Source organism: Oryza sativa, chromosome 6 (assembly GCF_034140825.1).
Source record: "Oryza sativa Japonica Group chromosome 6, ASM3414082v1".
NCBI classification, from domain to species: domain Eukaryota; kingdom Viridiplantae; phylum Streptophyta; class Magnoliopsida; order Poales; family Poaceae; genus Oryza; species Oryza sativa.
The window spans coordinates 3570583-3597089 of NC_089040.1; the positions used below are offsets into that span (position 1 = coordinate 3570583).

Sequence of the window (26507 nt, forward strand, 5' to 3'; positions counted from 1 at the left end):
TGAGTGTATGCTTTACTCAATCAAACAAATTGGCACAAATACTGTTCACATTTTATCCGGGAAACTTTTGTGCTTCTCATCTCTGAATCAAAAGAATTTGTACTCCATTGATTCGAAAGATTTTGAACTAGCATATTTCATTCTAAAAACTCCATATGGAATTGCTGACTTTGCTGTGTTAGGGATTAATATGATTCTTTTCTTATATATTTAATTTTAGAAAAACATTTTGCTTAGCAGTTTGAAAAGTATGCGCACAGAAAACAGATGAGTAGAAGTTAGAAATATGTACTCTCCCCATCCAAAAAAAAAAATCAAATCCTAACTATGTATATGAACACACATTGATTATGTATTTGGACAACATGTATGTTTGTCCATATACACAGCCAAGATTTGTTTTTTTTTTGGAACGAAGGAAGTATAGTATACTCCCTCCATACTTATAAAGGAAGTCGTTTAGGACAATATTTAAGTCAAACCTTAGTAATATAAATCATGAATAACTCTCAAGTTTTTGAGTTTGAAAATATAAAAATTATATGAATAGATTTGTCTTGAAAAATACTTTCATAAAAGTATAAGTATATATATATAAAATAAATATTTTTATAAAAACAAGAAGTCAAAGTTGTGTTTTGGAGACTGCGTTGCTGTCCTAAACGACTTTCTTTATGAGTACGGAGGGAGTATATCACACTCTTATTGTCTATACATTTTTTTTTGAATTGCATACTATTTTTATTTTTATTATTTTTTGGAAACGCATACCCTTATTGCATACTTAAAAAATACCCATTTGGAATTGCTGTGTTCGAAGGGGACTCATGTTGACAAGTTGGGAGGCAATTCTGGAAAAAATGTCCACCGCGCCGCGTCTCCCGCCGCCGCGCGGAGCCCCCGCTCTCTCCGTCTCCGACGACCAAGCCCCACGACCTCGTCTCGCCGAACCCACGCGCGGTCAACCTCCCAAACCCCTCAAGTCTCCACTCTCCACCTCCTCCTCCCCCTCACCAAGTCAATCTCCACCCGACGCCGCCCCGCCCATGGCTTCTCCCGCCGCCCCCCTCGCCCTCCTCATCCTGCTCGTCTCGCTCGCCATCGCCGCCGCTCAGTCCGGCCAGCCGTCGTCGCCGCCGAGAAACAGCACCAACATCTCTGATGGTACGGATTTTTCTCACTCGCTCATGTGATGCCCTAATCGCGATGAGTTGGCTAGCTCGAAGTCGTCGCGGATGTGTGCGTGTGTGTGTGGTGACCGAGTCTCTCTGTCGTCCCCGCAGCGGCCGCCCTGCACACGGTGTTCGAGAAGTGGGGACTGGAGGATGGCACCATGCCGCAGGGGTACCACCCGTGCGGGAAGCTCGTCTGGTCTAATTCGTCGGAAATGGAAGCGTCCATCAACTGCTCTTGCAGCAGCAACGAGTGCCGCATTACGCACCTGTAAGCGTGCACACCTCAAATCCTCGATTGGTTTCTGACGCCTCACTTTGTGGGGGAAGGAAATGAAATGATGGGTGTTCTCACCCTGGATGATGCAGGAACGTCACCGGCTACAGGAACATCACCTTTATCCCAGCGGAGCTCTTCAGTTTGACGGAGCTGGTCTCTCTGTGAGTCCTGTCATCGGTATCCGATATCGTAAAACTGCTTATCTTAGGAAATGCTACAATTGATCTGTTGTGAACTTGTGATAGGTTCATGATTTCTTCGATAGAGATGCGCTTTGTAGTTGTTATAATCATTACTCAGAAGGCTGTTACTTGTTAGTATTTACTGGGGTAAAATAATAATATGTATAACTGACGTTTCCATGCCTAATGTGGACCTGTCGATACATGTATGGTATACTCCCTCCGTATCAATTTACTTGCTGTTCTATGAGAAACTAGTAGAACGACAAGTAAATTGAAACAGAGGTAGTAAAATAAATGGTGCTATGAGAAGAATCTATTACGCATTCTTCTTACTCCTTACTATTCACGTACACTAGTTTCTTACTTCAGACACTTCTTTCATCTGTACCATATTCACTTGATACTAGAACAACCCGTTATAGGTGTAATGCCATGTTATAATTTAATGGTACAGATTAATAATCACAATCAAATAGCTCTCAACACACAAGTTTGTGTAGCAAGCGACAAGTTGTTACTGTGTTGTAATTAGCTGCCATGAAGTGCATGATGTCCCTATACTTGGAATAAAATCTAATGTTCTGTGCACATGCATTGGAAATTGATGATTTTCTGAGGAGAATGAGAATCTATTCTGCACTGCAAATGCTCTTTACTTGCATTTCAGATGCTATGTTGGTAGTTCGGTATACATAGGTCATTTTTTTTAGAAAATGGATTAAAACCCGGCCTCTGCATCCAAAAGGATGTACACGACGCTGCTTTCATATATTTAGAGGGTTTTTATTTTCATACTGCATATATCCTGCCAACCTACTGAATAGCGATTTGGAGACAGGATTGATGTTTGTCCAGTGTGCATGTCAAATGTACTCACATTGTGAGTTTGAATATAATGAAAGTTTTTAAAAACTTGTGCTATCCAATTATGCAACATTTTAACCAAACTGCTAAGATCCAAAACTAATTTACCATTCTTTTACATATTATCCAACTGGCTTTAGAAGGTAGCAAACATCTTTAGTGACACTCCTTTGCAGTAGTATGGTGAGATATAACTGCTAGATGCTTGTAGAGTGACATAAGGGAACTTTTGATTGTAACTAGTCCTCTTTTCTTTCTGTAGGGATTTAAGTAATAACAACCTGATTGGTCAAATACCTCCCCAAGTCAGCAATCTATCCAAGCTGGAAACATGGTGATTATGAAACAACTTTTTGTTCCTTTGCAGCAGCATTCATCAATTTTATAAGAACTTAATTGCGTTACATTCTTGTAATGGTACATCCAACTTGTTGAATGCCATGGGACTTCCCAGTATTGCCTAATGCCTTGGACACTTTCATATTTATATAATACTTATTCCCTTAACGAGAAACTATCTGCATGTACCTAAGGTATTTCTTTTTAATATTTGAACCTTTTTTTAAAGAATTAAAATAAACTCATTCACAACTTATTTCCAAATCTGGAGCCTTTCTCCAGACTACTTCAGTTGGCACATGAAAAAGAACTGCTAATCAGGAGGAATGTCATAGGATGGCAAGAGTCAAGACAATGCTGCCACCATGGTGGGTGGTGTAGCACTGTAGCAGCACTGTTTTGCCACAGCAGTACACATCTCATGGCCAAGGGGTTTGTTTTTAAATAAGATGTTAACTTTTTATAAAAAAATATATTAAGTTCTAAAATTAGAAAAAAATCCAAGGTATTTCATATCCAGACATACTCCTTTGAAGTTTGAGATAGCATCATCGCCTGTCTCTGATAGCAAAGCCCTTTTTGGTACAATACTACTTTGGTTTCTAGCTGTGTTACTTTAGGACCTGTCTGTAATTATAGAAACTATCCAATGGTTTATCCACTTCATATTTACATTGTAAGTATTACATTGTATGTGAAGAATCTCCGTGCCTCATATTTTTCTTTGTGCTCAAGTTGTCTATTTCAATATTATTTGTTGGCAAAGACACCAAGACCTTACCTCCAAATCTACAGGCACTTCAACAATAACCGGCTCAATGAGTCCTTTCCTAATGCATCTGCACTTTTAAGTATACAATCCCTGTAAGTGTGTTTCATTTCCATTTTCACAAAAGAATCATTTTATTTGTTTTCACTATCAACATCACAAACAAGGCCTGTTTGAAAAATAATTAGATTACATTGTATTTTGTTCAGAAAAAGGTAATACTCCCTCCGTCCCAAAATATAAGCATTTTAGCATAGTGTAAGTCAAATATTTTTTACTTTAACTATTAAAAGCAAAAAAATAAAAATGATCAATCATGTAAAATTGATGTTATTAGATTTATCATTAAACAAACTATCATAATATGCAACTCTTTTTTATTTAAAACATCTTACTTTTATAGATATTGTTAGTCAAAGTAGCATCTCGAAGATTGTATCAAGGTCCAAAATACTTATATTTTGGGACGGAGGGGGTACTAATTAACTTATTGGCATTCTATGCAGGTGGATGTTTGATAATGACATCGAAGGAATGGTTCCAGGATTTATTGCGAACTTTGCCAATCTTACAGATTTGTATGCATAACTACTTGTCCTTATATTTTTCTGTAACTCCTTTCTTTCCAACCTGAGAACTAATATGATTGTCTTGCTAGGAGAATGTATGGGATGAAACTTCAAGGACCTATTCCAGAAAATTTCTCTAAATTGATCAATATAGAAAATCTGTAAGCCACTTTAATTGTTTGTTTTATTAACAGCACAATCAGTCGTACACCGTTATAAAGGGTAGAAATTGGATATGTTCGTGTTGCTCTCCAAAGATAGCAGACTATGCTGATCCTATTCCAAAAGTGGAAAATATTTGTATGTGCCACTATAACAGTTTGGCAAGGCCAAATGACTACTTAACTGTTCCAGAAGTACAATTACCAAATGATTGTATTGAGACCTACAAGTTTAAACCCAATAATCAATTATCTGCTATCATAATTTTCATTAGTTAACTCTAAATCTAAAGCTCACTGATTTCTTGTCCTAAACTTGACTAATTACCTCCAGTTTCAAAAGAATAATTGTATTTTTAATATTGCAGTGGCATATAAAGAGTTATGTAGATGTAATCATAATCACGGTTACATTGACAAAAAGAAATTTCATTTTTGGACTGATAAATTTTTAAAATGCTTACTTCTGCAGTTGTATATAACTAATTTCAATTGTTACAATGAAATATCTTTTAGTTTTCGTGTTGTCATACTACAAGTAAAGGTATTCTGGAAGATATTGATGTAATACTGTATTTAATCTTAGGCCTTATCATCTAGAGAATCTTCTTATCTGTCCCATAGTCAGGACAACCAAATTATCATTTGTTGAAATTCACACCAATCTGATTTCATTATTAATCACATTAACCACCTTCTGTTGCAGCATGATTGGTGACCTTGATACCGAGGGCTATCCTTTTAATTTCACAGGAGATTGGGTAAATCTTTCAACGTTGTACGTTTGCAACTGTCGCACTCCTTATTTCTTTTCATTGGACTATTTGTTTTGATTGTTGTTGGTTGATACAAGTTCTAAGTACATGCTTTGTTTTTGCTAAGCAGATCTCTGAGGAATTGTGGATTCACGGGGAAGTTTCCTAACCAAATTCTGAAGAATCTGAACAAATTAACATACGTGTAGGTTTCAGAAAATCTTTTGTTTGCTTATGCTCAATGGCACACTCTCCATCTGGGGACCACAATCCTTGTCTATGTCGAACAGGGGCCCTCTTTTGTGCTCTTTGCTGTCAGTGAGGTGATGTTGAGTGTTCTAGAAAAAAGTGAGGTGATGTTGCTTAGTAGCATGAGGGTGCTTGATCTCAGAACCATCGTGACCCCATCTTCTAATAGAGTTTCAAAGAACGACTAAATCTTATGTTAATCAAACCGAAACATAATTGGAATCTCAAACACTTCAATTTGGGAAAAGAGGGGGGTGGGCTGTCAATGCACCTTGCAGGCAACAACTTTAAATTTGGCTGCAGAAGCCTATGCCTATTTGATTTTGTTGTTGTTCAAAAAAACGTTACAATACAATAAACCATGTATTCTGATATTAATCTTCAATATTACAATGAATGTGAACATTGAAATAACTACTGTTTTTATTTGCGATGATTCTCTCCTTCTCTGCCTGTTTCTCTCTCTTACTCTCTCAATTTGCCTTATGTTTGCAGAGATTTGAGATCAAACAACTTGTCAGGATCAATTGACCTTCAGCAGTACGATAGTAGCCTAAAGTACCTGTAAGTTGGATTCTTCGTGAAATATGATTTGTTAAATAAGAAAATTAATTTCGGATGAGATGCTTGCGTTAGGGAACTTGGTAGTGCTTGCAAGTTCAAGTTAAAACCCATTGTACATGTTGACCAGGTCGCTCAACAGCTTTTCTTTACATGTATCTTGGGATATGACCTTTCAGTCAGTAATGACATAGACAAGCGACATCTTTAAACTATCATGTTGTCTTTAAACTATTAAGGATGGATGGCGAAATTAATGTATCTTTGCTGTCCGAGTTTCCTCATTGCTATCCTTGCCAAAAAGGAAAGTCTTCGTTTTCTAGAGACCTTGCTTGGTTGCATTTGTGCCAGGGTTTGCCTGTCTACTCGTCTGGCTTGGAATATCTACTTCAATATCTGATTTATCATCACTAACTATGTAATTTTAATGTCCAAACAATAGTAAGAGGCCTTCAGGGGCACGAGAAGATGACAATACTGCCACCAGGGATGAACCTGCCTCAAAGAATATGATGTGTTTCACAATGCTGTGATTAATCCGTCATCTGAACACGTCACTTCTGAAATTCTTGCAGTGCCATACTTTTGTTCAACTGTAGGATTGTGTTCTGGGGAAGCTATTGTTTCTAATTGAGAGCTGAAATCATGCTATACTTACGAATATTTTCAGTCTTCCACCAGCACTTCAGGAATTTGTAATTGACCATGCTATACTTTTCAGAATATGAATTCCCAGTATGTTGTAGAGTCAGCTTCTAAGCTCTAATTCGTGCGCAAAATTTGGAAACCTTATACATTTTAAAGTTTTATCTAATTACCTTTTCTTTTTACCGAAGGTTTTATCTAACTATCTTGAGAGCTAACATGTTTATTTCAAATTATCAGTTTGAATCTGGCTAAGGCTGTGTTCTTTGCCTCAAGTTTGAGAGACATTTTTAGCGCACGCGAAACGAGAAAGCTCATTAACACATGATTAATTAAGTATTGATAATTATAAACTTAAAAAATGGATTTATTTGAATTTTTAAAACAACTTCTATATAGATTTTTTTTAAAAAAAGTATCATTTAACAGTTTGAAAAGCGTGCTAACGGAAAATGAGGAAGTTGAAATTTGGAGTTGAAGAAAAGAACTAGGCCTAAATCAATAAACTATTGGTCATTGGGGTGCATATATTATTATTTATTCTTTTCCATTTTTATTTTTCCAAGTTATTGTTTACCCTGCCTTTCTGATGATTTTTTATTTGTTAGTTATGTAGGTGAAAACAATTTCAATGGATCTCTGCCTGATCAAATGCCTCAATCACTAGTTGCTCTGTAAGTCTGCTGTTTGCATTTGCTGATTGAAGTGTAGGAAAAAGCATTTTATAATGTGAACTTCATGGATGGAAAACAAATGGCACGATTTTTCCACCTGGGCAACTATTATATGTTATATTTTCATCAGCTACTGTTGCAAGCAATCCCTACTACTTAAAATATTTCGTACTCTGTCAAGGTGCATACTGTTACACAACCGTCTTCAAATACTAAATGAGAAAGAACGGCAATATAGCACAAATCCTTTCCTTGTCAGCTAATCCTTCTTCTCCCAAGCTGATAAGAGGATAAGAGAAATCCTTTCCTTGTCAGCTAATCCTCCTTCACCCAAGCTAATAAGAGGAAAAGAGAAGGCAGAATTAGATGCAACTCTATTTGCCATTTTACATTTCATGCAATGTGGTCAAGTTCAGCATGCTCATAGTGCCTAATTTGATGGTGGAGCATGTGGGGGACACGGTACCCGGGTGCCCTAGAGGAGGCCTTTGGGTTGTACTGCATAGGGTGGGTCGAGTGCCTTAGGCCCATGCAACATTTTTGTATAGAAAGGGATAAGAGATAAGAAAGTCTATCCAATCCCATGTAAATAGATGGTAGATACCCGGATTATTATGGATATCGCGCCATACATGCCGCCGGATGCCCTAGCACTATATAAAAGGCATCGGTAGGAACCCTAGAGAGGTTAGACACCATTATACCCACCATCAGCCACTCCATTGTTGATTTGCACACACCTCGTAGATCCAATCTACGCTAACTGGACTAGGGTATTACCTCATTCGAGGGCCTGAACTAGTATAAATTTGTGTCACCATCTCTCCTTGTTCTCGTGCACCCTATAAATTATATTACCGATCATAAAAATCGACAGAGCATATGTTGAAGTAGGATAGATTTTCTTCCCTAGTACAAAGTACAATCTGATATTAAACCTGTCTAACAATTCTCCTTTCCTTTTTATTGAAAACTACAGGGATGTCACATATAATCCTTTGCTTAGGGGAAGGCTTCCTAGCAGTTCTGCTGATAGAAAGATGCGGATGTATGCCATTTACTTGTATTAAGCACTAGACTCAACTGATTGTTACAGTGGCCTTACTCATTATTTTGTGAACATGTCTTTTATGCATAGAAATTATATTGGAACTTCGATTGGTGCAGGAAGCTCAGTTGGCAGGTAAGCAACACTTGAAATGGTTTATGATATTGTTGTCATACTCATATAAGCTCATTGAAATAGACTTCCATCATCGAACAAGTAATAATTTAATCACTATGCTCCTATATTTGCTCTCTTTCTTGCTATTGTTTAAAGAAACAATCAAATAAGTTTAACTGGTTAAGGACAGTTTAAGACTGAAGGGCTCTCAAGTTTGCTATGCAATTCATGAGATTGAGGCAAACATTTAGAAATTCCTTTTTATATTTTTCATGAGATTGAGGACATATTATTTGTTAAGAGAACTGCATAACCCGTGTTAGAGGATTTGGGGAGGTAAAATAATTCTTAACAAGGAGAATGCGTGAATTGGAAACTTGACTGTAGGCTGATAGCGTCAGCAACGCAGACTTGATAATTTTAGAACGTACAAGCATTCCTTCTAGTATGCATTAGAATTTACTAATTTTGTTTCTTGATTACTTTAGGGTGTGTTTGGAACTCCAAGTTCCCAACTCTCTTGCTTCGTTTTTCGTGCGCACGCTTTTCAAACTGAAAACGGTGCGCTTTTTTGCAAAAAGTTTCTATACGAAAGTTGCTTAAAAAAATCATATTGATTCATTTTTGAAAAAAAAAATTAGCAAATACTTAATTAATCACATGCTAATTGACCGCTCTGTTTTCCGTGCATACTATTTGGGTTGGTAACCTTCATATGCGAACAGCCAAAATAGCATGCAACATATTATTTACTTTCTCTATTATCATGCAGTGAAAACCTTCGTCTCCTCAATTGTGTCGACATGAAAGGATGCAACACAACAGGTTTAACTAGTACGTTTAAAAAACTTTGACCATTGACTTATGAACATACCTTACTTTCCTATAAGACTACTAGTACTAGTACATGCTGATAATGCTGCAATTAACCGTTTTGATGTAAATATTTATAGTGCTGTTGGAGATTTGTCAATGCTTCTAAAGGTTCACTTTAGATCATTCCAGTCTATTTGGGAGTCTTATTCATCATCACACCATAAATGCAGATCCTGTATCCTTTGCTGTGAACTGTGGGGGCAAGCAATATACTCCTCCTTCAGATCCGTCGAATATGTTCAATGACGACTCCGCTAACCTTGGAGCAGCAGACTTTCATGTGGACACTAATAATAATTGGGTAGTCAGTCATGTGGGCACTGATCCTTTTAGTAACTCTTCTGGTATTGTAACTACCGGCAATGGAACAAACATACCTGAGCTCTACAGAACGGCAAGAACATCAACTGGTTCCTTATGGTACTATGTGGTTGGCTTGCCTAGTGGGAAATATACAGTTCAACTCTTCTTTGCAGAGATAGTTATAGAAAGTGGATCAGGAAGGCGTTTATTTAACATCGACATTCAGGTCTGATCACTCTCTCTCTCTCTCTCTCTCTCTCTCTCCAAGTTTAACAATCTTAAAGCAAAACAAATGGCACATCCAGACCATATGGGCAAAACATGAACAAAAATGTGTGGTTACCTGCAGGATCGGAATATCATGACAGATTTTGACATTTCCAAGGAAGCAGGGGGTTCCAACAGACCCATTAACAGAAATTATACAGCGGATGTCACCACCTCAGTGTTGAAAATACATCTCTACTGGAATGGGCGAGGCACTTGCTGTATTCCACGCAATGGAACTTATGGTCCTCTGGTGTCAGCAATAAGAGGTAAATTACAGACTCACAGTACATATTCTATTTTTCTTGATTACCTTTTTTCTGGTTATCAGGTAAACATTGACTGACAAGAAAATGCTCTACTTTCTCAGTATTCCCTTCCGCGGAGACGCAAGCCAGCCCCCCTCCTGTGGCGCTTACATCAAGGCACGATGAAAAGCGAAGAGGAGTGGTTGCAGGAATTGCTGCTCTTTCCATAGCTGCTACAGTGATATCTTCATCAGCTGTCTACCTCTGGTGGAAATGGGTTTCACTTGTGAAGCATCGAAAGGCATGAGGTGTTCAGATGTGCATATACAAAGCTGGTTGTTTTAATTTTGTTCCTTCTGTCTTCTTAGCATGTTCATGAGCCTATGTCTGTATTGTATGGGCATTGAGCTGGGTTTACATGAGCTGTACAGGAAAAGGTACTGTGTAACGTCAAGAGGAAAGCAACAATATTGATGTACAGTTTGGTTTGTGGTCATGATTTTTAGCCTATAGTTTTGTTGCTCTACCATCATTTATAGCCAGGGTGTAATCTCAAGTTAATTTTTTTTTGAAAGTTTTGTACATGTTACTTGTATCAATTTGTAAAGCTTTTTTGCACCCATATCAATGTGTCAATTGACACCGAAGATCATTTGTTTACGAAAATTGCGTGTTAATACCCATGTTTAAGTTTTTATAACTTTGTGCGCATGTTTTTGCTACTCCTTGCTTGTTGCTACATACTTCCAGTGGTGAGTTCGGTTTCTAAATAGAGTCAAATATTATATAATTTTTCGCATTTTCTTAAGTGTTCTTTATAAAAATTTCATTTATATTAGATGCTTTTTAAAAAGAAAAAGCGGTAGTTCACATGACCCATCATGCCTCATCATTTGGTTGTCTTAGCAGTTGCAGCTAAAATTTAAATGGTTAATATTAAGTTTTTTCCTTGTAGTTTTGTTTTTAAGCATTGAATTTTTAAATCGTTATAAAAAGTTTTGCACATAATTTTTTTTTGCTTAGTTTATTTTCTATGGCTTATGAGCCGTAAAGATCAAATAATCAGAACCACACGACACTTGAAGTATTGTTTACAATGCTATTTTTCTTCGATGACAATATCAGAACTTTTGAATTTGGGATGAATTCACCCCTAACATAAAATTGGATTCAGTACACCGAAGGTCCCAGAACTTGTCATCGAGTTAAAAAATGTCCTCAAATCCGGCGTCCCTTAACTAATCAAAACCGGTCACAATAGTTTCTTTCGTGGTTTTGACCCTGGTTTTGTCCGACATGGCGGCTGAGTCAGCGTAGGACCCACGTGAGCCCCACATTTCAGGATGTCACGTCATCTCTCTGTTTCCCCTCTTCTCTCCCTTCCTCCTCTCTCTCTATCACTCTTCTCTCGTAGGCCGGCCGACGGGTGGGGAGGAGACCGACGGGGTGTATCGGGAGAGGAGGTCCGATGGCTGGCAACGCGGCGGCGGCGGTGGCGATGCGGAGCATCCTGTCTTTCCCCTTTCTTTTTCCTCTTCTTTTTTTTCTTCTCTTTGACGCGGGGGAGTAGCAACGGGCGGCAGCGAGCAGGGTTGAGCGGCGCCCGACGGAGGCGGCGTGTGAGGGCACGACGGCCGGTGGAGTAGAGCGGCGGCAAGTGAGTGTGTGGCAGAGGGCGGTGGCGGTAGGCGGGCGAGCATGGGGCGGCTGATGGAACGGCACGGCGGCGGTCTGTGGCCAGGGGGAGGAGCTGGGAGAGGGTGGCAGCCACCGAGCCACCGCCTCCTTTGCGCCCCTGCCTTCGAGCTCCTCACCGACGATCGCGGCCACCCCACCTCCTCCCTTTCCACGCAGTGGAGCTCGCCGACAATGGAGGATTTGGACTTGGGAGGAGCTCGTCGACCTCCCCGCATGTCCGCCGATCCCGCCTCCGCGTGTCTCACTCGCTCGCTGGCCTCTGCCGTAGGCCTCGGAGCCGCCGTGTTTCCCGCTGCAGCCGCCGCCACCGCCCGCCGCCGTCGCGGTGCTACCCTCCTCCTCTCCCGCGGCAGAGAAGACTGAGAGAGAGAGGAAGGGAGAGAGATGACGTGGCATCCTGACATGTGGGGCCCACGTGGGTTCCACGCTGACTCAGCCGCCACGTCGGATAAAACTGGAGTCAAAACCACCGAAAGACCTATTGTGACCGGTTTTGATTAGTTAAGGAACGCCGTATATCTGGTATTGCAGTTTGAGGACGTTTTTTAATTCGATGACAAGATCAGGGACCTTCGGTTTACTTTTTCCTTCTAAATATCTCCTCATCCCCCACCCCACTTCAATTCGGGTGTGTTTAGTTCCACGCTAAAATTGGAAGTTTGACTAAAATTGGAAGTTTAAAGAAAAAATTTAAAAATTTATGTGTGTAGAAAAGTTTTGATATGATGGATAAGTTGGAAGTTTGAAGAAAAAGTTAGAATCTATAGGGGGCTCGGATGTACAAATTCGTTTCCATGACAAATTCAAATCAAATCCAGCCCATAAGGCCTTTTCTCTTTTCTTTTCTTGTCTTACAAGTAGGTCTCTCTCCTTAACCTCACCCGATTCACACCTCTCCCCTCACTTCTCCCCCCTCAAATCCCCAAATCTAACCGGAGAAAACCCCAATCTCTCGCCGCCGCCGCCGTGATGTCTCGCCGGTACGACAGCCGCACGACGATCTTCTCGCCGGAGGGGCGTCTCTACCAGGTGGAGTACGCGATGGAGGCGATCGGGAACGCCGGGTCGGCCCTCGGCGTCCTGGCGGCCGACGGCGTGGTCCTCGTCGGCGAGAAGAAGGTCACCTCCAAGCTCCTCCAGACCTCGCGCTCCGCCGAGAAGATGTACAAGATCGACTCCCACCTCGCCTGCGCCGTCGCCGGGATCATGTCCGACGCCAACATCCTCCTCAACACGGCGCGCCTCCACGCCCAGCGCTACGCCCTCTCCTACCAGGAGCCCATCCCCGTCGAGCAGCTCGTCCAATCCCTCTGCGACACCAAGCAGGGGTACACCCAGTTCGGCGGCCTCCGCCCCTTCGGCGTCTCCTTCCTCTTCGCCGGCTGGGACAAGCACCATGGCTTCCAGCTCTACATGAGCGATCCCTCCGGCAACTACAGCGGCTGGAAGGCCGCGGCCGTCGGGGCCAACAGCCAGGCGGCGCAGTCCATGCTCAAGCAGGACTACCGCGACGGCCTGACCCGGGAGGAGGCCGTAGCCCTCGCCCTCAAGGTCCTGAGCAAGACCATGGATTCGACCAGCTTGACCGCCGAGAAGCTGGAGCTCGCCGAGGTGTTCCTGCAGCCCGGCACCGGGGAAGTGCAGTACCAGGTGTGCTCCCCTGAGGCGATGGGGAAGCTGCTCGCCAAGGCCGGCCTCTCGCAGCCGGCGCCTGAGGCTTGATGTGCTGGTTTGCTGTGCCTTGTGATGCCTGCTGCTCTTAGATGGTTTTATCATTATTATGCTTCTTGTTATCTAAACCAAACTATCTGATAATCATGTGTTTTAATTTTATGTTGGACATGCTTGGGCGGTCGATGCTTTATCTATGACAGTGAATTCCCTTAAGTTTGTTCAATTTTGCGATTTCTGTATGCCTTGCTTGATTGTTATTGTGGTAAGGGAGATAGGTACTATGAAAAACAAGGGTGTAGGGTAAAGGGTAAAATCGTTTGAGATCTATGCATGTGATTATATTGTCATCGAATGTGTTTAGTGAATCAATTCAAACTGTAAGGTGATTCTGTTGTTTCGAAAGACCTAGAATTCCTATGGCTACATAGTTCAGCTTCTTAGATGTTTTTAATATTTCTATTCACCATGTACCTTGCCTATGGGAATGTCAGTAATTATGTATGGAATATGGTTTAAGACTGTAGGTTAAAATCTTTATCTGTGGCCACCATAGGTCTCTTTGCTCATGGGCAATTCAACTTAACAATAACAACAGTCATTAGCCAACAACAAAAGATGGTGGTATTACAAAGGGGGGCTGTATTAGACAGTAATAAGACAGACTTACCCCCAACAGCAAGAGACGAACCTTTGGGCCAACTATGAACTTGAGGGGATACTATGGATGGTTTGTTACTTTATCTTGTACCTGTGCCTGAATTTTCTTGATTTCACATTGGTTTAGTTGGTTTTATGCTCTTTCTAATAATTTGGGAACAAAATGTGATACTCTAGTAAGCTGCATCCTTGACTATGATAAATCTGTGTTAGACTTATTCAAACAATGAATCTGATCTGGTGTTCAGTACTTTAATTTTTTCCCAGTATGATATGGGTTCTACGCTAACAAAGAATTAAAGATCTATCTGTTCCGGGATATCTATGTTTTAAGCCCCCTTTAGCTTTAGTGCTATTATTAACGTAGGAAGATCGGCGTTTTAAGGGCTCATTCGGAATGCAGGATTGAAAAAACATAGGAATAGGAAAAATATAGGAATAGGATAGGAATGCAAGTGTAAAACAGAGGATTTGAAAACATAGGAATTTCATGTGAATAGGTGTGGATGGAGTAAAGGAAAAACATAGGAATCTTTAGAAGAAAATAGGTGCACTATTACAAAATTATCACATACTACTAGTGAATTAAACAACATTAATCAACCTAATAATGTGCTTTAGTTGCTTGATGGCATGATTTGCCTCGTTCCCACGCGAAGGGAGCGAAAAAAGAGGTCAGCATGGACGTTTTTCTTCCTGTGATCTTCCAGTGATATGGCTAGTGCAGGAAATTTCCCTATGTATTTCCTATGAACGTTTTCCTGTGATCTGAATGACGCCACAGTAAAGCAATCCATAGGAACCCAAATCCTTCATTTCCTGTGTTTCTCCTCCATTCCGAATAAGCCCTAACTGTGTTCATGATTGATTCATTAAATTTGCGAGCAACTCAATCCTGTGAAACCATACTTGAACTAGTACTAAGATGTCTAGGATTCTCTTTTTGAAACTGCCTGAGGAGCATTGTACTTCTTTGAAGTGGCATTGAAAGGTGTTTCTGCGGAACAATAGTTTTTCAACTAAGATGTAAATATAGTTGTGTTTTTTTTTCTTGACATGATTGATAGGATGATGCTTTATACTTATTCTGGTTGTACTTTGAGATACTACCACCAAGGTGCAGTTTTGTCCATGGTTGTGACTGATGTTTCATGTACCATGCATGCTTGTTCTGCTACACTGCTTATGATTTGGTCACCAAAATAAAATTACAATCTCCAAAATAAAATTGCAGTGATGCACCAAACTGCAACTTTATTTTGGAGATTGTAATTTTGGCATACAAATATCCTGCTTGTGTGCAACTATTATTTGATTAATTTGGTGAAACTTGATCTGTTGAACATAGGAATCATGCCGTCCTAATGTAGCCAGTTAACAGCCAAGAAGTAGAAATTTGACTGTATGATCGATTGCTATTAAGGTTTTTGATCAGCACATTTTATACTTTTTCCCTTTTTAAAATTTGTGCATTTGTAGTTAACCCACCTTCTATGTTATGGTTTCCTCCATGTAACCTTGCTTTGTTCCTCGGGGGCAAATGATGAGAGCAGTCTCGTTCTCCACTCGCTTTGTCTTTTGGCGTGCTGGGAGAAGTTTTCGGTTTCATTTGTTCAGGAATTTCGTTAGCCTGAAAATGCAGGTGTATGGAAAGAGCTTTGGAGCCTTTGGTTAGAAGCTGTGAAGTCGGTTGTATTCCATGGCGTTTTCTGTTATGTTGATTTGTGGCATGTCTAAGGGTCTGATTGGGGTTTTTAATTCATTTTTTTGGATTCTACAACTACATCTTCTTAAAATCTGGAAAAAAAAACTGACTGTTTTGGACGAAAAACTGCATCTGTCAGAAGCTTCCTCAAACATGCCCTAAACTCAAAATCAAATCCTGAGTTACTACCTTAGGGCAACCACAATGTATGAAAAAGGTGACCTTAAGGTAATGATTGCACTTGTAAAGTGAGCTATATACATTGTGGAAAGTAGCATTAGTTTAGGGTGCACCTTATGCTTAAGGTCTACCACAAGAAAAAGAAAATATTTTTTCTCTCTCATTCACTTCATGAACAAGAGATGAAACAATTATTTTTCTATTCTATGTGGGCCTATCTTGTGGCTAAATTCTAACCATAGCATTGTGGGTATGGCTTTAACAATGGCTCACTATTCATAGGGCCCACCTTAAGGTTACACTACACCACAAATATTGAGGATGCCCTTACAAAATCCAGCCGAGAAACACTTCATCAGACTTGTGATCATGCCCGGTGCGGTATGAATCAGAAATTTGTCCATCTAGTCCATGATGCGATGGCAATTTGCAGCCTCTCCTGCTCCAAACCTCCAGGGTTTCGTTACGAGAAGCAAGCACAAATGGCACTACTCCGAGGACGTTTTCAAACGCGCTTGGAAGTTGCAACGCAGCTGCGCCAACCAATCGACGCAACCACCTCCCAGAAGGCCACAAGTGATACTCCGCCGCGCGTCAACACGGCCCCACATGACATTTTTGTTCTTCGTTTACTTTTTTTTTGTTTCGAATTTGTTCCAAGTTTGTTTTTTAGGGAAGTTTTGGTATCGAAAAAATTATACGCACAAAAGCTTGTATGTATAATTTTTTTTATTATAAAATTATCATGTACAAAGTTTCTATTTATAATTTTTTTCCTGGATAAAAAATATGTAAGGCGAGAAAGACACGAGAAGAAAAAAAAAGGCAGAACATGGCTATTATGGTATACATGGTCTATTTTCGAGTCCAACTGAGTTTTTATTCATTAGGTTTAAGTTCATATGAAACAAAAGAATCTATGAAACACAAGGAAGATGCACGTAAGCCCGTTCTTTCTTTATTACTCCCTCCGTCCCAAGAAATCTAGACTAGTACTAGGATGGAACACATCCGAAACACATCTTAGTACAATGAATCTGAACAGAATGTGTTTTGAACAAAAGGAGTAAGACGTAGATTCTACCATTGATTCCTGTGAATACCTTTTCAAATAATTAAACAATATATTTCGTGCAAAAATCTTCTATATAAAAGTTATTTTAAAATATCAAATAAATTTAATTTTATTTTTATAATAACTAAAAGTTAAATAATCATATATCAATGATTTTCTCGTTTTACATAAGCTAACTTGCTCTTCTTTCAACTGGACCGTAGTTGCGCTTGCACGCCGCAGCGATGCGGGTATGAGACCTCCCCAAGAAGACGGGCAAGCACAATCCTAACAGGAAAGAACGAAAGCGAAGGTACGATGGGCCGCATGACGTAGAATTCGTGTGGACGTTTTCTCCGTGCTCCTCACGAAGTCACGATTCAGGAACACTGTCGTATATATATAATAATTACTCTATCCATTCTAAAATATAAAAAATTCTACATATTTTTTAAAATGTGCAGGAATCTTTACATTTTAGAAAAGAAGGTAGTTGTCTATGCTTGGCCCGTTTTCTTCGCACCAAAGGATAAATAAATATAATATGGCCACAGCAATTTAAGTTTGTTTAGGTAGAACTGAATAGATAAATTTAAATAAACATGGCACTTGAAAGCTACAGTACAATAACAGGTGACTTGAAAGTTGAAACTTGATGAGAAAGTATATATATGGCTAGTCGGCTATATTTAAGCAATAATCTAGTAGAGACAAAATTAAGTGCGATTTCAGAGTATGAATGAAAGTACTGCACAGTACATTCAGAACTAGTACTGTCCCCAAACCCAAAGCTGGGCTAGAGACCTCCAATCAGGTAGCTGCGGAGCGTGGTCGCGATGGTGGCAGCGGTGGCAGCAAGAACGGGGAACTGGCCGGCGGCGAGCGACAGCACGGCGAACGCGGCGCCGAGCAGCCACAGGAGGAAGGCGGCGACGAGGACGCACGGCTCGGCGCCCTGGACGGCGGCCGCGCCTGCAGTGAGCAGGTGCACGAGGATAACGACGGCGAGTAACATGAACACGCGGCTGGAGTCGAGGAGGAGCAGCCGGCGGCGGTGGTGGTGGCCGACGCCGACGGCGAGGGTTTGGCGGCGGCCCTGCAGCTGGTTGCCGCGCAGGAGGTAATGGATCACCCGATCCGCCATTGCAGCCGCAGGCAGCTTGTGTGTTGCAGCTTGACAGTGTTCGTTGTTCGGTGTGCGTTGAGCTGCTCCCTCTCCCTTGTATTTATACGGAGCAGGTTAAATGGGACCAGGGGAATCACCGGCATTTCGCGCGTGTCGCTCGAACCTCACAGAAGATCAGGATCGGTCAGCGATGTGGCCTTCTGTCCATTTTACTGTTGGACAGTGGACTCGGGAAAAGAGATCACCTGACGTCGACTTCCTCACGAACCCGACCCACTGATGTGGACTTCGCACGAACCTGTCCATTCTATGCCTCTCTTTGATCTAAGGGATATTTTTTTTAAGTCCTCCCTCAAATAGATTAAACAGTCCAAAAAGATTAAAAGGGTGAGCTATTTAAGAGCTATTTAGAAATAACCCACCCAAGGTGTGCTAATTGGGGCTATTTCGGGTGGTGTCCACTGAAAAAGTGTCTTTTCTCTCTATCTCCCTCCATAGGAAGATACATGAAGGTCAAATAGCTCTCAAAATAACCCTTGGATCCAAACAACTTGGGGCTATTTTTTGAAGGGTTATTTCGTTGTGCTAAAAAATAGCTCTCAAAATAACTCTTGGCCAGTTCTCCAAACAGGGCCTATATTTAGGCCGAGTTTAGTTCCAAACTTTTTCTTCAAACTTTCAACTTTTCCACCACATCAAAATTTTCCTACACATACAAACTTCTAACTTTTTTTATCACATCGTTCCAATTTCAACCAAACTTTCATTTTTGGCGTGAATTAAACACACCCTTAGAAAAAAAAAACACATCAAAAATTGATAAAACCTTATACCAAACATATATTAGGAGCAGTTTAGGCCTGTTTAGTTGGCAAAAATTTTTGGCCTTGCGTGTCACATTGAATATGTGGACACATATTTGAAGTATTAAACATTGTCTAATAACAAAACAAATTACAGATTCCACTTGAAAACCACGAGACAAATTTATTAAGTCTAATTAATCCATTATTAACAAATATTTACTGTAGCACCACATTGTCAAATCATGGTACAATTAAGCTTAAAAAGATTCGATTCGCAATTTACACGTAATATGTGTAAATGGTTTTTTTTCTACATTTAGTACTTTATACATGTGCCAAAAATTCAATGTGACAGTGTAAAAAGTTTTTGCGTGAGAATTGAACATGGCCTTCTCTCATCGAAAAAAAAAATAACGAACGGAAAAAGAATTGATGAGGTTTATTGAAAATTTGAAACATGATGATCCAGAAATTTGGTGAGATTCATTAAAACATCATGACGCCGGCTTATTGATTTGTTAGAGGAACAAGAAGATAGAGGCAATTGCTGTAAATTTGTGTTACACTAGCCTTCAAATCCGTATTAGTCCATTATATATATGCTGAGCAGACCCACGTTTTTATAGTATTTTACTTATATAATATTGTTAACGTTTCATTTGAAAGGGTTAAGTTGAAGGTGTTGATATTGTTAGAGTGAATCGAGTATATAAACTAGATCAAACCCATCTAAACTCTTCACCTAGAACTACTCCTACCAAATGAACACTTGGGCTTAGTTGAAAACTTGAAATATACTAAGCCTGTGTTCCTCCCTCAGTTTTTCCAACTCACCTCTCTTGTTTTTCACGCGCACGTTTTTTCAAACTGTTTTAAAAAATTCTATATGAAAATTATTTTAAAAAATTATATTAATCTATTTTTTAAAAATAAATAATTAATACTTAATTAATATGCAATAATATGCAATAATACGCATTTCGAACGCAGCCTAAACGGGCTAAGGGTATTACGGTTGCTCCTTTGTTTACTTTTTATGTTTAAAGCTCATATATAGCCAGATGACCCATTTCAGTATCGGATAATTTGGTTTCGGTCTCAGCCATGACCAAAATTATCGGAGACCCAAAGATTCAGAGAATTTACCAATAAATTCAGTAGATAGATATAAAAATACAAACATCACAAAAATCCAATAGCTGATGAACTCATCGACAAAAATACTCTTCTAGTCTTGCACATCGGTTTTTTAGATATGGCAATGGATCTCCATCTCTAGCATGGCTGGCCCAACCAGGCAAGGCGGAAGGCCTTAGGGAGATGCTGGTTTTTGCTAATATGGCTCTTTGACCTGGTCTAATGGGACTAGGTCCATATGTGGAGCCCACATGTCAGGGACCCGTGTGGCCGAGTATTTCTCCTATGCTCCCCTTTCCCACACCACCACACGAGCTCAAGAATGGCAGTTGGCAGCGGCACGACGACATCTAGCGAGGAGGAGCGTTCTTCGTCCACACCGCCACACGAGCTCGAGCCAAATCAATGAAAATTGCTCTTAAAACAGACAAGAAAGTTAAATTACATCGGTTTTAATAGTTTTGGGGTCAACAAGTTTTGGGGTCAACATATCCCATATCGCAGTTTAGGAATATGAATAAGACTAAACCTATATATGAGAGTTAAAATGGACTTATTCATTTTCTCTTATGCTCATCTGTACTTGGGCCGGGCCTACTCCAACAAGAACGAGATTCCCCCAGGGCCGACGTGATGTGGGCCGGAATTGGATTCCCAGTGTACGTGATGGGCTTCATAGATGCAGCGGGGCGGCGAGGCGAGCAAACCCATAAACCCTCGGCCTTTTTTTCTTCCCGAAGCTCCAAGGAATCCTCTCCACTCCCGGCGATGGCATCGGCGGCGGCGGCGGCGGCGGCGGAGTGGGAGGAGGCTGAGCGGAAGGTGCTGGTGGCGAGGAAGGCCGCCTTCGGGCTGCCCACCGCCTGCCCGACCTGCCTCCCCGTCCTCCTCTACCTCCGCATGTGCAACGTCCCCTTCGACATCCACGTCGACTCCTCCTTCCCCGACGCCGGTGAGCTCCCCTCACCCGAATCCTGTGGACATGTACCAGGGCCGTAAGCTCAAATTCTATGCGCTCGCTCGGTTTTGCCGGTCTCCGCTCATGCTGTCCCCCTCTCGGCGGCGTCAGATGATGTCAGAGTTGCGCTAGGGGATTGATGCATTTGCTCGTGGGGGGTGATTTTGGGGGGCTGGGGAAGATGATTGTGTTGTTGTTCTCATGCAAATGCGAAGGCGCATTCTGCAGAGATTCTCAGTTTCTCATGTCCGTGGCGATGAGATGCTATCTGAGTTCTGCATATATTCTGTTAGATACATGACACTTATTGGTTGATATAATCCAGTTTTGTTAGGCACATGATACTTATTGTTGATAATCTAGTTTGGTTAGGCACATGTGGCAGCAAGGCTCTTTATCTAAAAGAGCACAGTTAGATATATATGTAGGTTTGCTTTTATGAACGAAAAAGGTTATAGTCCATTAATGACTACCGTTTGCTAACACTAATGCGGCATCAGATAATTGAATGCCACAACCAGTTCTGTGTTGCAAGGACAGCTTCTAAAACTGGCTAGCTGAAATTTCAAGAGATCTTGTTTAAATGACAGTAAGCAGCTCATAGTGAGTAACTGGCTGTATCGTTCGAGCGTCAGAGTAACTTGCAAGCCTGGTTGTTTTCTTTCTTCGGTTTGATGTTAAAGGGATTTGGAAGGGTGGTGGAACTGAGGGACGAAACATCTGGGGTTTGGGTGCTGAAGGGTGGAGTTCTATGAAAGTTAAAGGGGGGATGAAGTATGTCCCACCTGTCCGTAAACTTTTTTGTAGTGTAGAGGGGGATAAACAAAAGAAAGAGCATATTTGATCTTTACAATGGTAGATACTTGAAATCTTGGTTTTTTCCTACTATTTGTAAAGTATATTCACTGCTCGCTGTTCTTATACCTTAGTTTTCATTCCACAGATCACATACCATATGTCGAGTTTGGTGAATGTGTTGCATTCAACAATGAAAAGGGTGGTGTAATTGAATATCTCAAGGAGGAGAAAATTGTTGACTTGAACTCAAAGCATCCTAGTGTTTCTTATTCGGATGTATTATCCACAAAGGCCATGGTTATGACCTGGCTTTCAGATGCTTTGCAATATGAGCTCTGGCTGGCTTCTGATGGAAGCATTCCACATGATATCTACTTTTCTGATCTCTCCTGGCCCATTGGAAAGATACTCTATTGGAAGAAAACGAGAGAAGTGAAGCAACAACTGGGCATAACTAAGCTTAATGCTGCAGAAAAAGAAGAGGAGGTTTCTACTTCCCCACTCATATTTCTTAAGGCTAATTTGTTCATCACATGGGAAAATCTCGTGATACAATTTAAGTCTTTTTTGAACAGATATACCAGAAAGCAAATGCTGCTTATGATGCCTTATCTACGAGATTAGGAGATCAGATCTTTCTCTTTGACAACAGGTATTATCACTTTATCTTGTTTTGACTTGCATGAAAATGTATCTTCGTATTATTTTATCAGCTTTCTGTTCATACTGACTGATAATTGCTCTTCATATGGTATGATATTTACAGAACACTAACTTCCTTTGTTTCAATCTGTGCAGCCCTACAGACGTTGATGCTCTTTTTCTTGGACATGCGCTTTTTGTTCTTAATGTATTACCGGTGAGTTCTGACAACACTCAATACTCAGCTTTAACTTGCCAAAGTGATTATATATTTATATTGATATATGAGTATATAATTGCATGCATGCCACGTTGAAAATTGTGAAGCACCTGCACTGCAAGCACAGTTGCACATCTCAAGTTCTTCAGATAGTTACATTAGGGTTCTGTTTGTCGTGGATATTTTTTTTTCTCTAACAATAAGCATAAGCTGTCAAGCACATTTCCCAAAATACTGTGTTGATTATATCTTGACAAAATTCTTACTTCTGCCCCATAGGATACGTCTGTGCTGCGAAGCTGTCTGCAGAAGTATGACAACTTGGTAAACTTTACCAAGCACCTCAAGGTCCAATTACTGGAAGCTGATTCTGATTCATCAGCAACAGGATTGGGATCAACTGATCCATCATCATCCTCTACACCCAGGAAAAGAGCGTCTTCTGGTCGGAGTAAGTTATTATATTGACTTATTTTCATTCAGATTGTGATGCAGACTGCTATTAGTGTACATATTTATGGTTGCTTAATACTCCCTCCGTACCAGTTTAGAGGGCGCCTAGTTTTTTTTTCCCAGTGTCCCACAACATAAGGTGCATCTTCAAATTGGTTTGATTTGTCCTGAGATTAGCCCTTGTTAGCTGTTTCAGTGCAGCCTGTGCGTGGAGCATGCAGCTTCGCGCAGCATGCAGATGGGCTGGGCCCTCAAATATTCTCCGCTTCCGACTGAAGCGATGAGATTAAATCCTTTTGCATGCACTTAATTAGGGGTATAACAGTAAAAAAACTTTTCTATGCAGGTCTTAGTAAAAATAATTACACGCCTTATAAAGTGGGACGGAGGGAGTATTAGGAACACCTTTTTTTGTTCATGAGATATCCCTCATCTTCTGTAATTTGTTTTCAATGAATGATTCTCACCGGAATTCCAAGATTGCTTGTTGCATGACATCCATATGCTTTCAAGTTATTTTTATCATTTGTCAATCTGTTAAATTTGATGTGGGTATTGTACTGTGTTCCTTCAGGATTTTCTTGGGCTTGATAATGGGAGTAACGCACTTCTCCATATGAATTATGAAATAAATGACATGTAGTACTACTACTTAAGTCAACTGTAGTAAACTAGATTGGCACTTAGGCCTCTCACAGTGCAAGCTATGGGGCCCGTACCCCTAGCCCAAAAAATTGGTCCAAAGACACCCACCTCACAGTGCAAGCATCCATATATGTGTGGCTTAGTTGAATAGAGACACAGGTAAAGAAAGCGAAGTCCACAGTGGGCGGGACCCTACACGAGGACACGGGTAGCGCACCGACGGATTAATTTTCCTCACCTACCCCTTATCCTCAGCGGCGCATCGCCTTCTCCTCCCCCTTCGCCTCGCCTTCTCCTCCCTCAAGTTCTCCTTCCTCTCCTCCCTCTCCTCCCTCGCGGCGGACGCCGGGGAAGCCGCCGCCGTGCGCGTCGCCTCGCCGTCGACCGCGCCGCATGCGCCGCTCGCTTCTCCTTCCGCTCGGACTCGGGAGCGATGGGGGCGGTTGTAGTGGACGGCGCGACGCCGACGGTGGGAGCGGCGGGAGTGGACGATGCGGCGCCGACGGGCGGACGGCTTCTACACCTCCGCGGCGCAGGAGGTCGTCGCCGCCATGGAGGTCGTTGTGGCGACAACGGCGGCGGTGGATCTGTCTGCCGCCCCTCCCCTCTCCCTCCCCCACTCCCTTGCTTCGACCGCTTCTGCCTCCGGGGACGGATCCGCGGAGGCCGACGGCGGGGGCGGCGGGAACGGACGGCAGCCGGGAGGAGGGCGCGCTCCTCCTCGGCGTTCTTGGCGACGGCGTTCTTGATTTTTCTTGTATGATTTTGTGTCTTGATTTTTCTTTTGTGATTTTGTGTGATTCTTCTTGTAACGTCGCCGCTGCAATCTGTGTTCTTGGTTTTGCTTGCTGATTTTGAGGATTCTCGGCGCGGGAGCGGAGGAATCGGTGGCGGGAGAGAGAAATTGGTGCAGCGGGAATGGGTTTTGGGAGGGCGAATCGGGGATTTCGCGCTACGGTTTCGGCGCTAGGGCATGCCAGGGCGAGGCTACGCCGCCCACAGCGCGCGCGACCCGGGTCTTCTCCACGCTGCGTGCCCTCGATTTCGCGAGGTTTTGCGTTGCTCACCTAGGAGACGAGGAACCTAGTTTAGGCGCGGGTCCAAGCGACACGGCGGCAAAATTCCGACGTGGCACGACTAAGGCGCGGTCCAGCTAGACGCACTGTGAGAGGCCTTACCAGTAATGTTTGGACTGCAATTTGTGCAGCAAAGTTGCCAATCGATATTATAAGTTCAATATTGCCTAGATCTTTGCACAGTAGAGTTTTTACTATGTTCTGGATTATTTCAAACATTTATTTGCAATTTGCGATCTAATCAACCTGATACTTTCTAGGTTATAAGCCAAAACCCAGAGCTAAGAAGGAACGAACAGAGGAGGAAAAGAAGTTCAGGCGAAAAGCAAAGTATTTCCTTGCGACACAGCTCGTTGCGGTTCTTCTATTCCTATCGCTCATGGGTGGAGCCGATAGCTCAGAGCTAGACGATGAGGACGGTGTAGATTATGAAGATTAAATCCTCCCTTTGTTGTACTGCACGATTCTTTCTGAAGTGTTAATTTGCCAAAGCACCGGTTGTGGTGCTTGAAAATGTTCTTCCCATGGTTAGTCAGAGAGATCGCATACTTCATCATATTGTAGTTAGCAATACACTGAGTTGGTCAGCAGCCGGCAGTTCCATAGTTTTGGTACTTCAAAAGTAAAACATAATCTGTGGAATTTTGTATTGGTTTCGTTGGACGCAACTGTAAGCATATGCAAAGTAGTTGTGCCGAATGCCCTTTGCCCTGGAGATTTGCTAAATAAACGAAGTACCTTTTGAAAGTCTATGCCAGTTTTTGTTTTGAAAGTTCATATCAGCCCTTTGCCCTGGAGTTTACATACAAATAAACTCAGTCTCAATCCTCAAGCCCAATTATCAGAAAGGATGCCAGCAACTTCGTACTAATACAAATTCACACTAAATTAAAATGCACAGAATCCTCTTCGGCGTTCATCTCTTCGAGCCGGGCCAGCTGGCCGGAGACCGGCTCGCCGGCGTCTATGGCCGCCAGGAGATCGTTGGTGAGCTCTTCAACCGGACGTTGTTTCTCGCTGATGCCGGCGACTACATCAGTGAGCTGAGTACGGGACCATGAGTCCATGACGTACACAAGCCCAGCTCTTGCTCTTACCTCATGTTTTATTCTTCCTGTGTTGAATTCCTACAATTTTTCATGTATGACTATCAAACAGTAGTTTCGAAGCTTTCCCGTGTTTCCAAAATCAAATCCAATATGAATCCAATGAACGTGATATTTTATTCCTACGTTTTTCCTATTCCTGTACTTTAACAATCCTGTGTTTCAAAGGGTACCTAATCGATCGTGATTGAAAAACATAAACTAATTCAAACTACCCCTAAAACAAACAGAAGCCTCGTTCTCATCTTGTCATGATAAACGGTAAATCTAATTGGAGAGGCCACTCCAATTAGTCTTAACCAGAGACACCCACGTGCTAGTACTTTAGGAGTTTTGGTTGCTATTAATTCATTGGGCAAGTAGGAGAAATATTCCTATCATCTATACTTCAAATAAAATTTTCTCTTAAATTACTAATCCGATTACACCGTTGTGTTCGTAATAATTAAATCTTTACAATAAGATCTCACATGATTATATTTTGATGAAA

The 26507-nt window shown here is 41.5% G+C and overlaps 4 protein-coding genes across 7 annotated transcripts; 3 read left to right on the plus strand and 1 right to left on the minus strand.

Annotated features, from left to right (window-relative positions):
* The first annotated feature begins 816 nt into the window (after nucleotides 1–816).
* Nucleotides 817–10748, plus strand: LOC4340252 (probable LRR receptor-like serine/threonine-protein kinase At1g56130). 3 transcript variants are annotated; one of them, NM_001421230.1, is made up of 17 exons: nucleotides 817–1164; nucleotides 1284–1443; nucleotides 1542–1613; nucleotides 2764–2835; nucleotides 3636–3704; nucleotides 4116–4187; nucleotides 4268–4339; nucleotides 5046–5117; nucleotides 5225–5299; nucleotides 5839–5907; nucleotides 7158–7223; nucleotides 8203–8271; nucleotides 8362–8406; nucleotides 9161–9222; nucleotides 9435–9793; nucleotides 9917–10103; nucleotides 10205–10748. In NM_001421230.1, the coding sequence occupies exons 1-17, from the start codon at nucleotides 828–830 to the stop codon at nucleotides 10387–10389; spliced, it is 2043 nt and encodes a 680-aa protein (NP_001408159.1). In that variant the 5' UTR covers nucleotides 817–827; the 3' UTR covers nucleotides 10390–10748. The 3 variants fall into 3 exon arrangements, with proteins under 3 accessions (NP_001408159.1, XP_015643935.1, XP_015643937.1); XM_015788449.3 differs by having other exon boundaries at nucleotides 9161–9213; XM_015788451.3 differs by lacking the exon at nucleotides 3636–3704.
* A 1916-nt stretch (nucleotides 10749–12664) lies between these two features.
* Nucleotides 12665–13677, plus strand: LOC4340253 (proteasome subunit alpha type-4-2-like). The gene has a single exon (NM_001421229.1). The coding sequence runs from the start codon at nucleotides 12750–12752 to the stop codon at nucleotides 13500–13502; it is 753 nt and encodes a 250-aa protein (NP_001408158.1). The 5' UTR covers nucleotides 12665–12749; the 3' UTR covers nucleotides 13503–13677.
* A 3942-nt stretch (nucleotides 13678–17619) lies between these two features.
* LOC107277937 (uncharacterized) lies at nucleotides 17620–18250 on the minus strand. The gene has a single exon (XM_015787332.3). The coding sequence runs from the start codon at nucleotides 18192–18194 to the stop codon at nucleotides 17847–17849; it is 348 nt and encodes a 115-aa protein (XP_015642818.1). The 5' UTR covers nucleotides 18195–18250; the 3' UTR covers nucleotides 17620–17846.
* Nucleotides 18251–20863: 2613 nt separating this feature from the next.
* LOC4340255 (mitochondrial outer membrane import complex protein METAXIN) lies at nucleotides 20864–26079 on the plus strand. Of its 2 annotated transcripts, none has more exons than XM_066311537.1 (6): nucleotides 20864–21071; nucleotides 22021–22361; nucleotides 22451–22527; nucleotides 22674–22734; nucleotides 23017–23188; nucleotides 25813–26079. In XM_066311537.1, the coding sequence occupies exons 1-6, from the start codon at nucleotides 20888–20890 to the stop codon at nucleotides 25956–25958; spliced, it is 981 nt and encodes a 326-aa protein (XP_066167634.1). In that variant the 5' UTR covers nucleotides 20864–20887; the 3' UTR covers nucleotides 25959–26079. The 2 variants fall into 2 exon arrangements, with proteins under 2 accessions (XP_066167634.1, XP_015641298.1); XM_015785812.3 differs by lacking the exon at nucleotides 25813–26079 and adding an exon at nucleotides 25172–25661.
* Nucleotides 26080–26507: the final 428 nt, after the last annotated feature.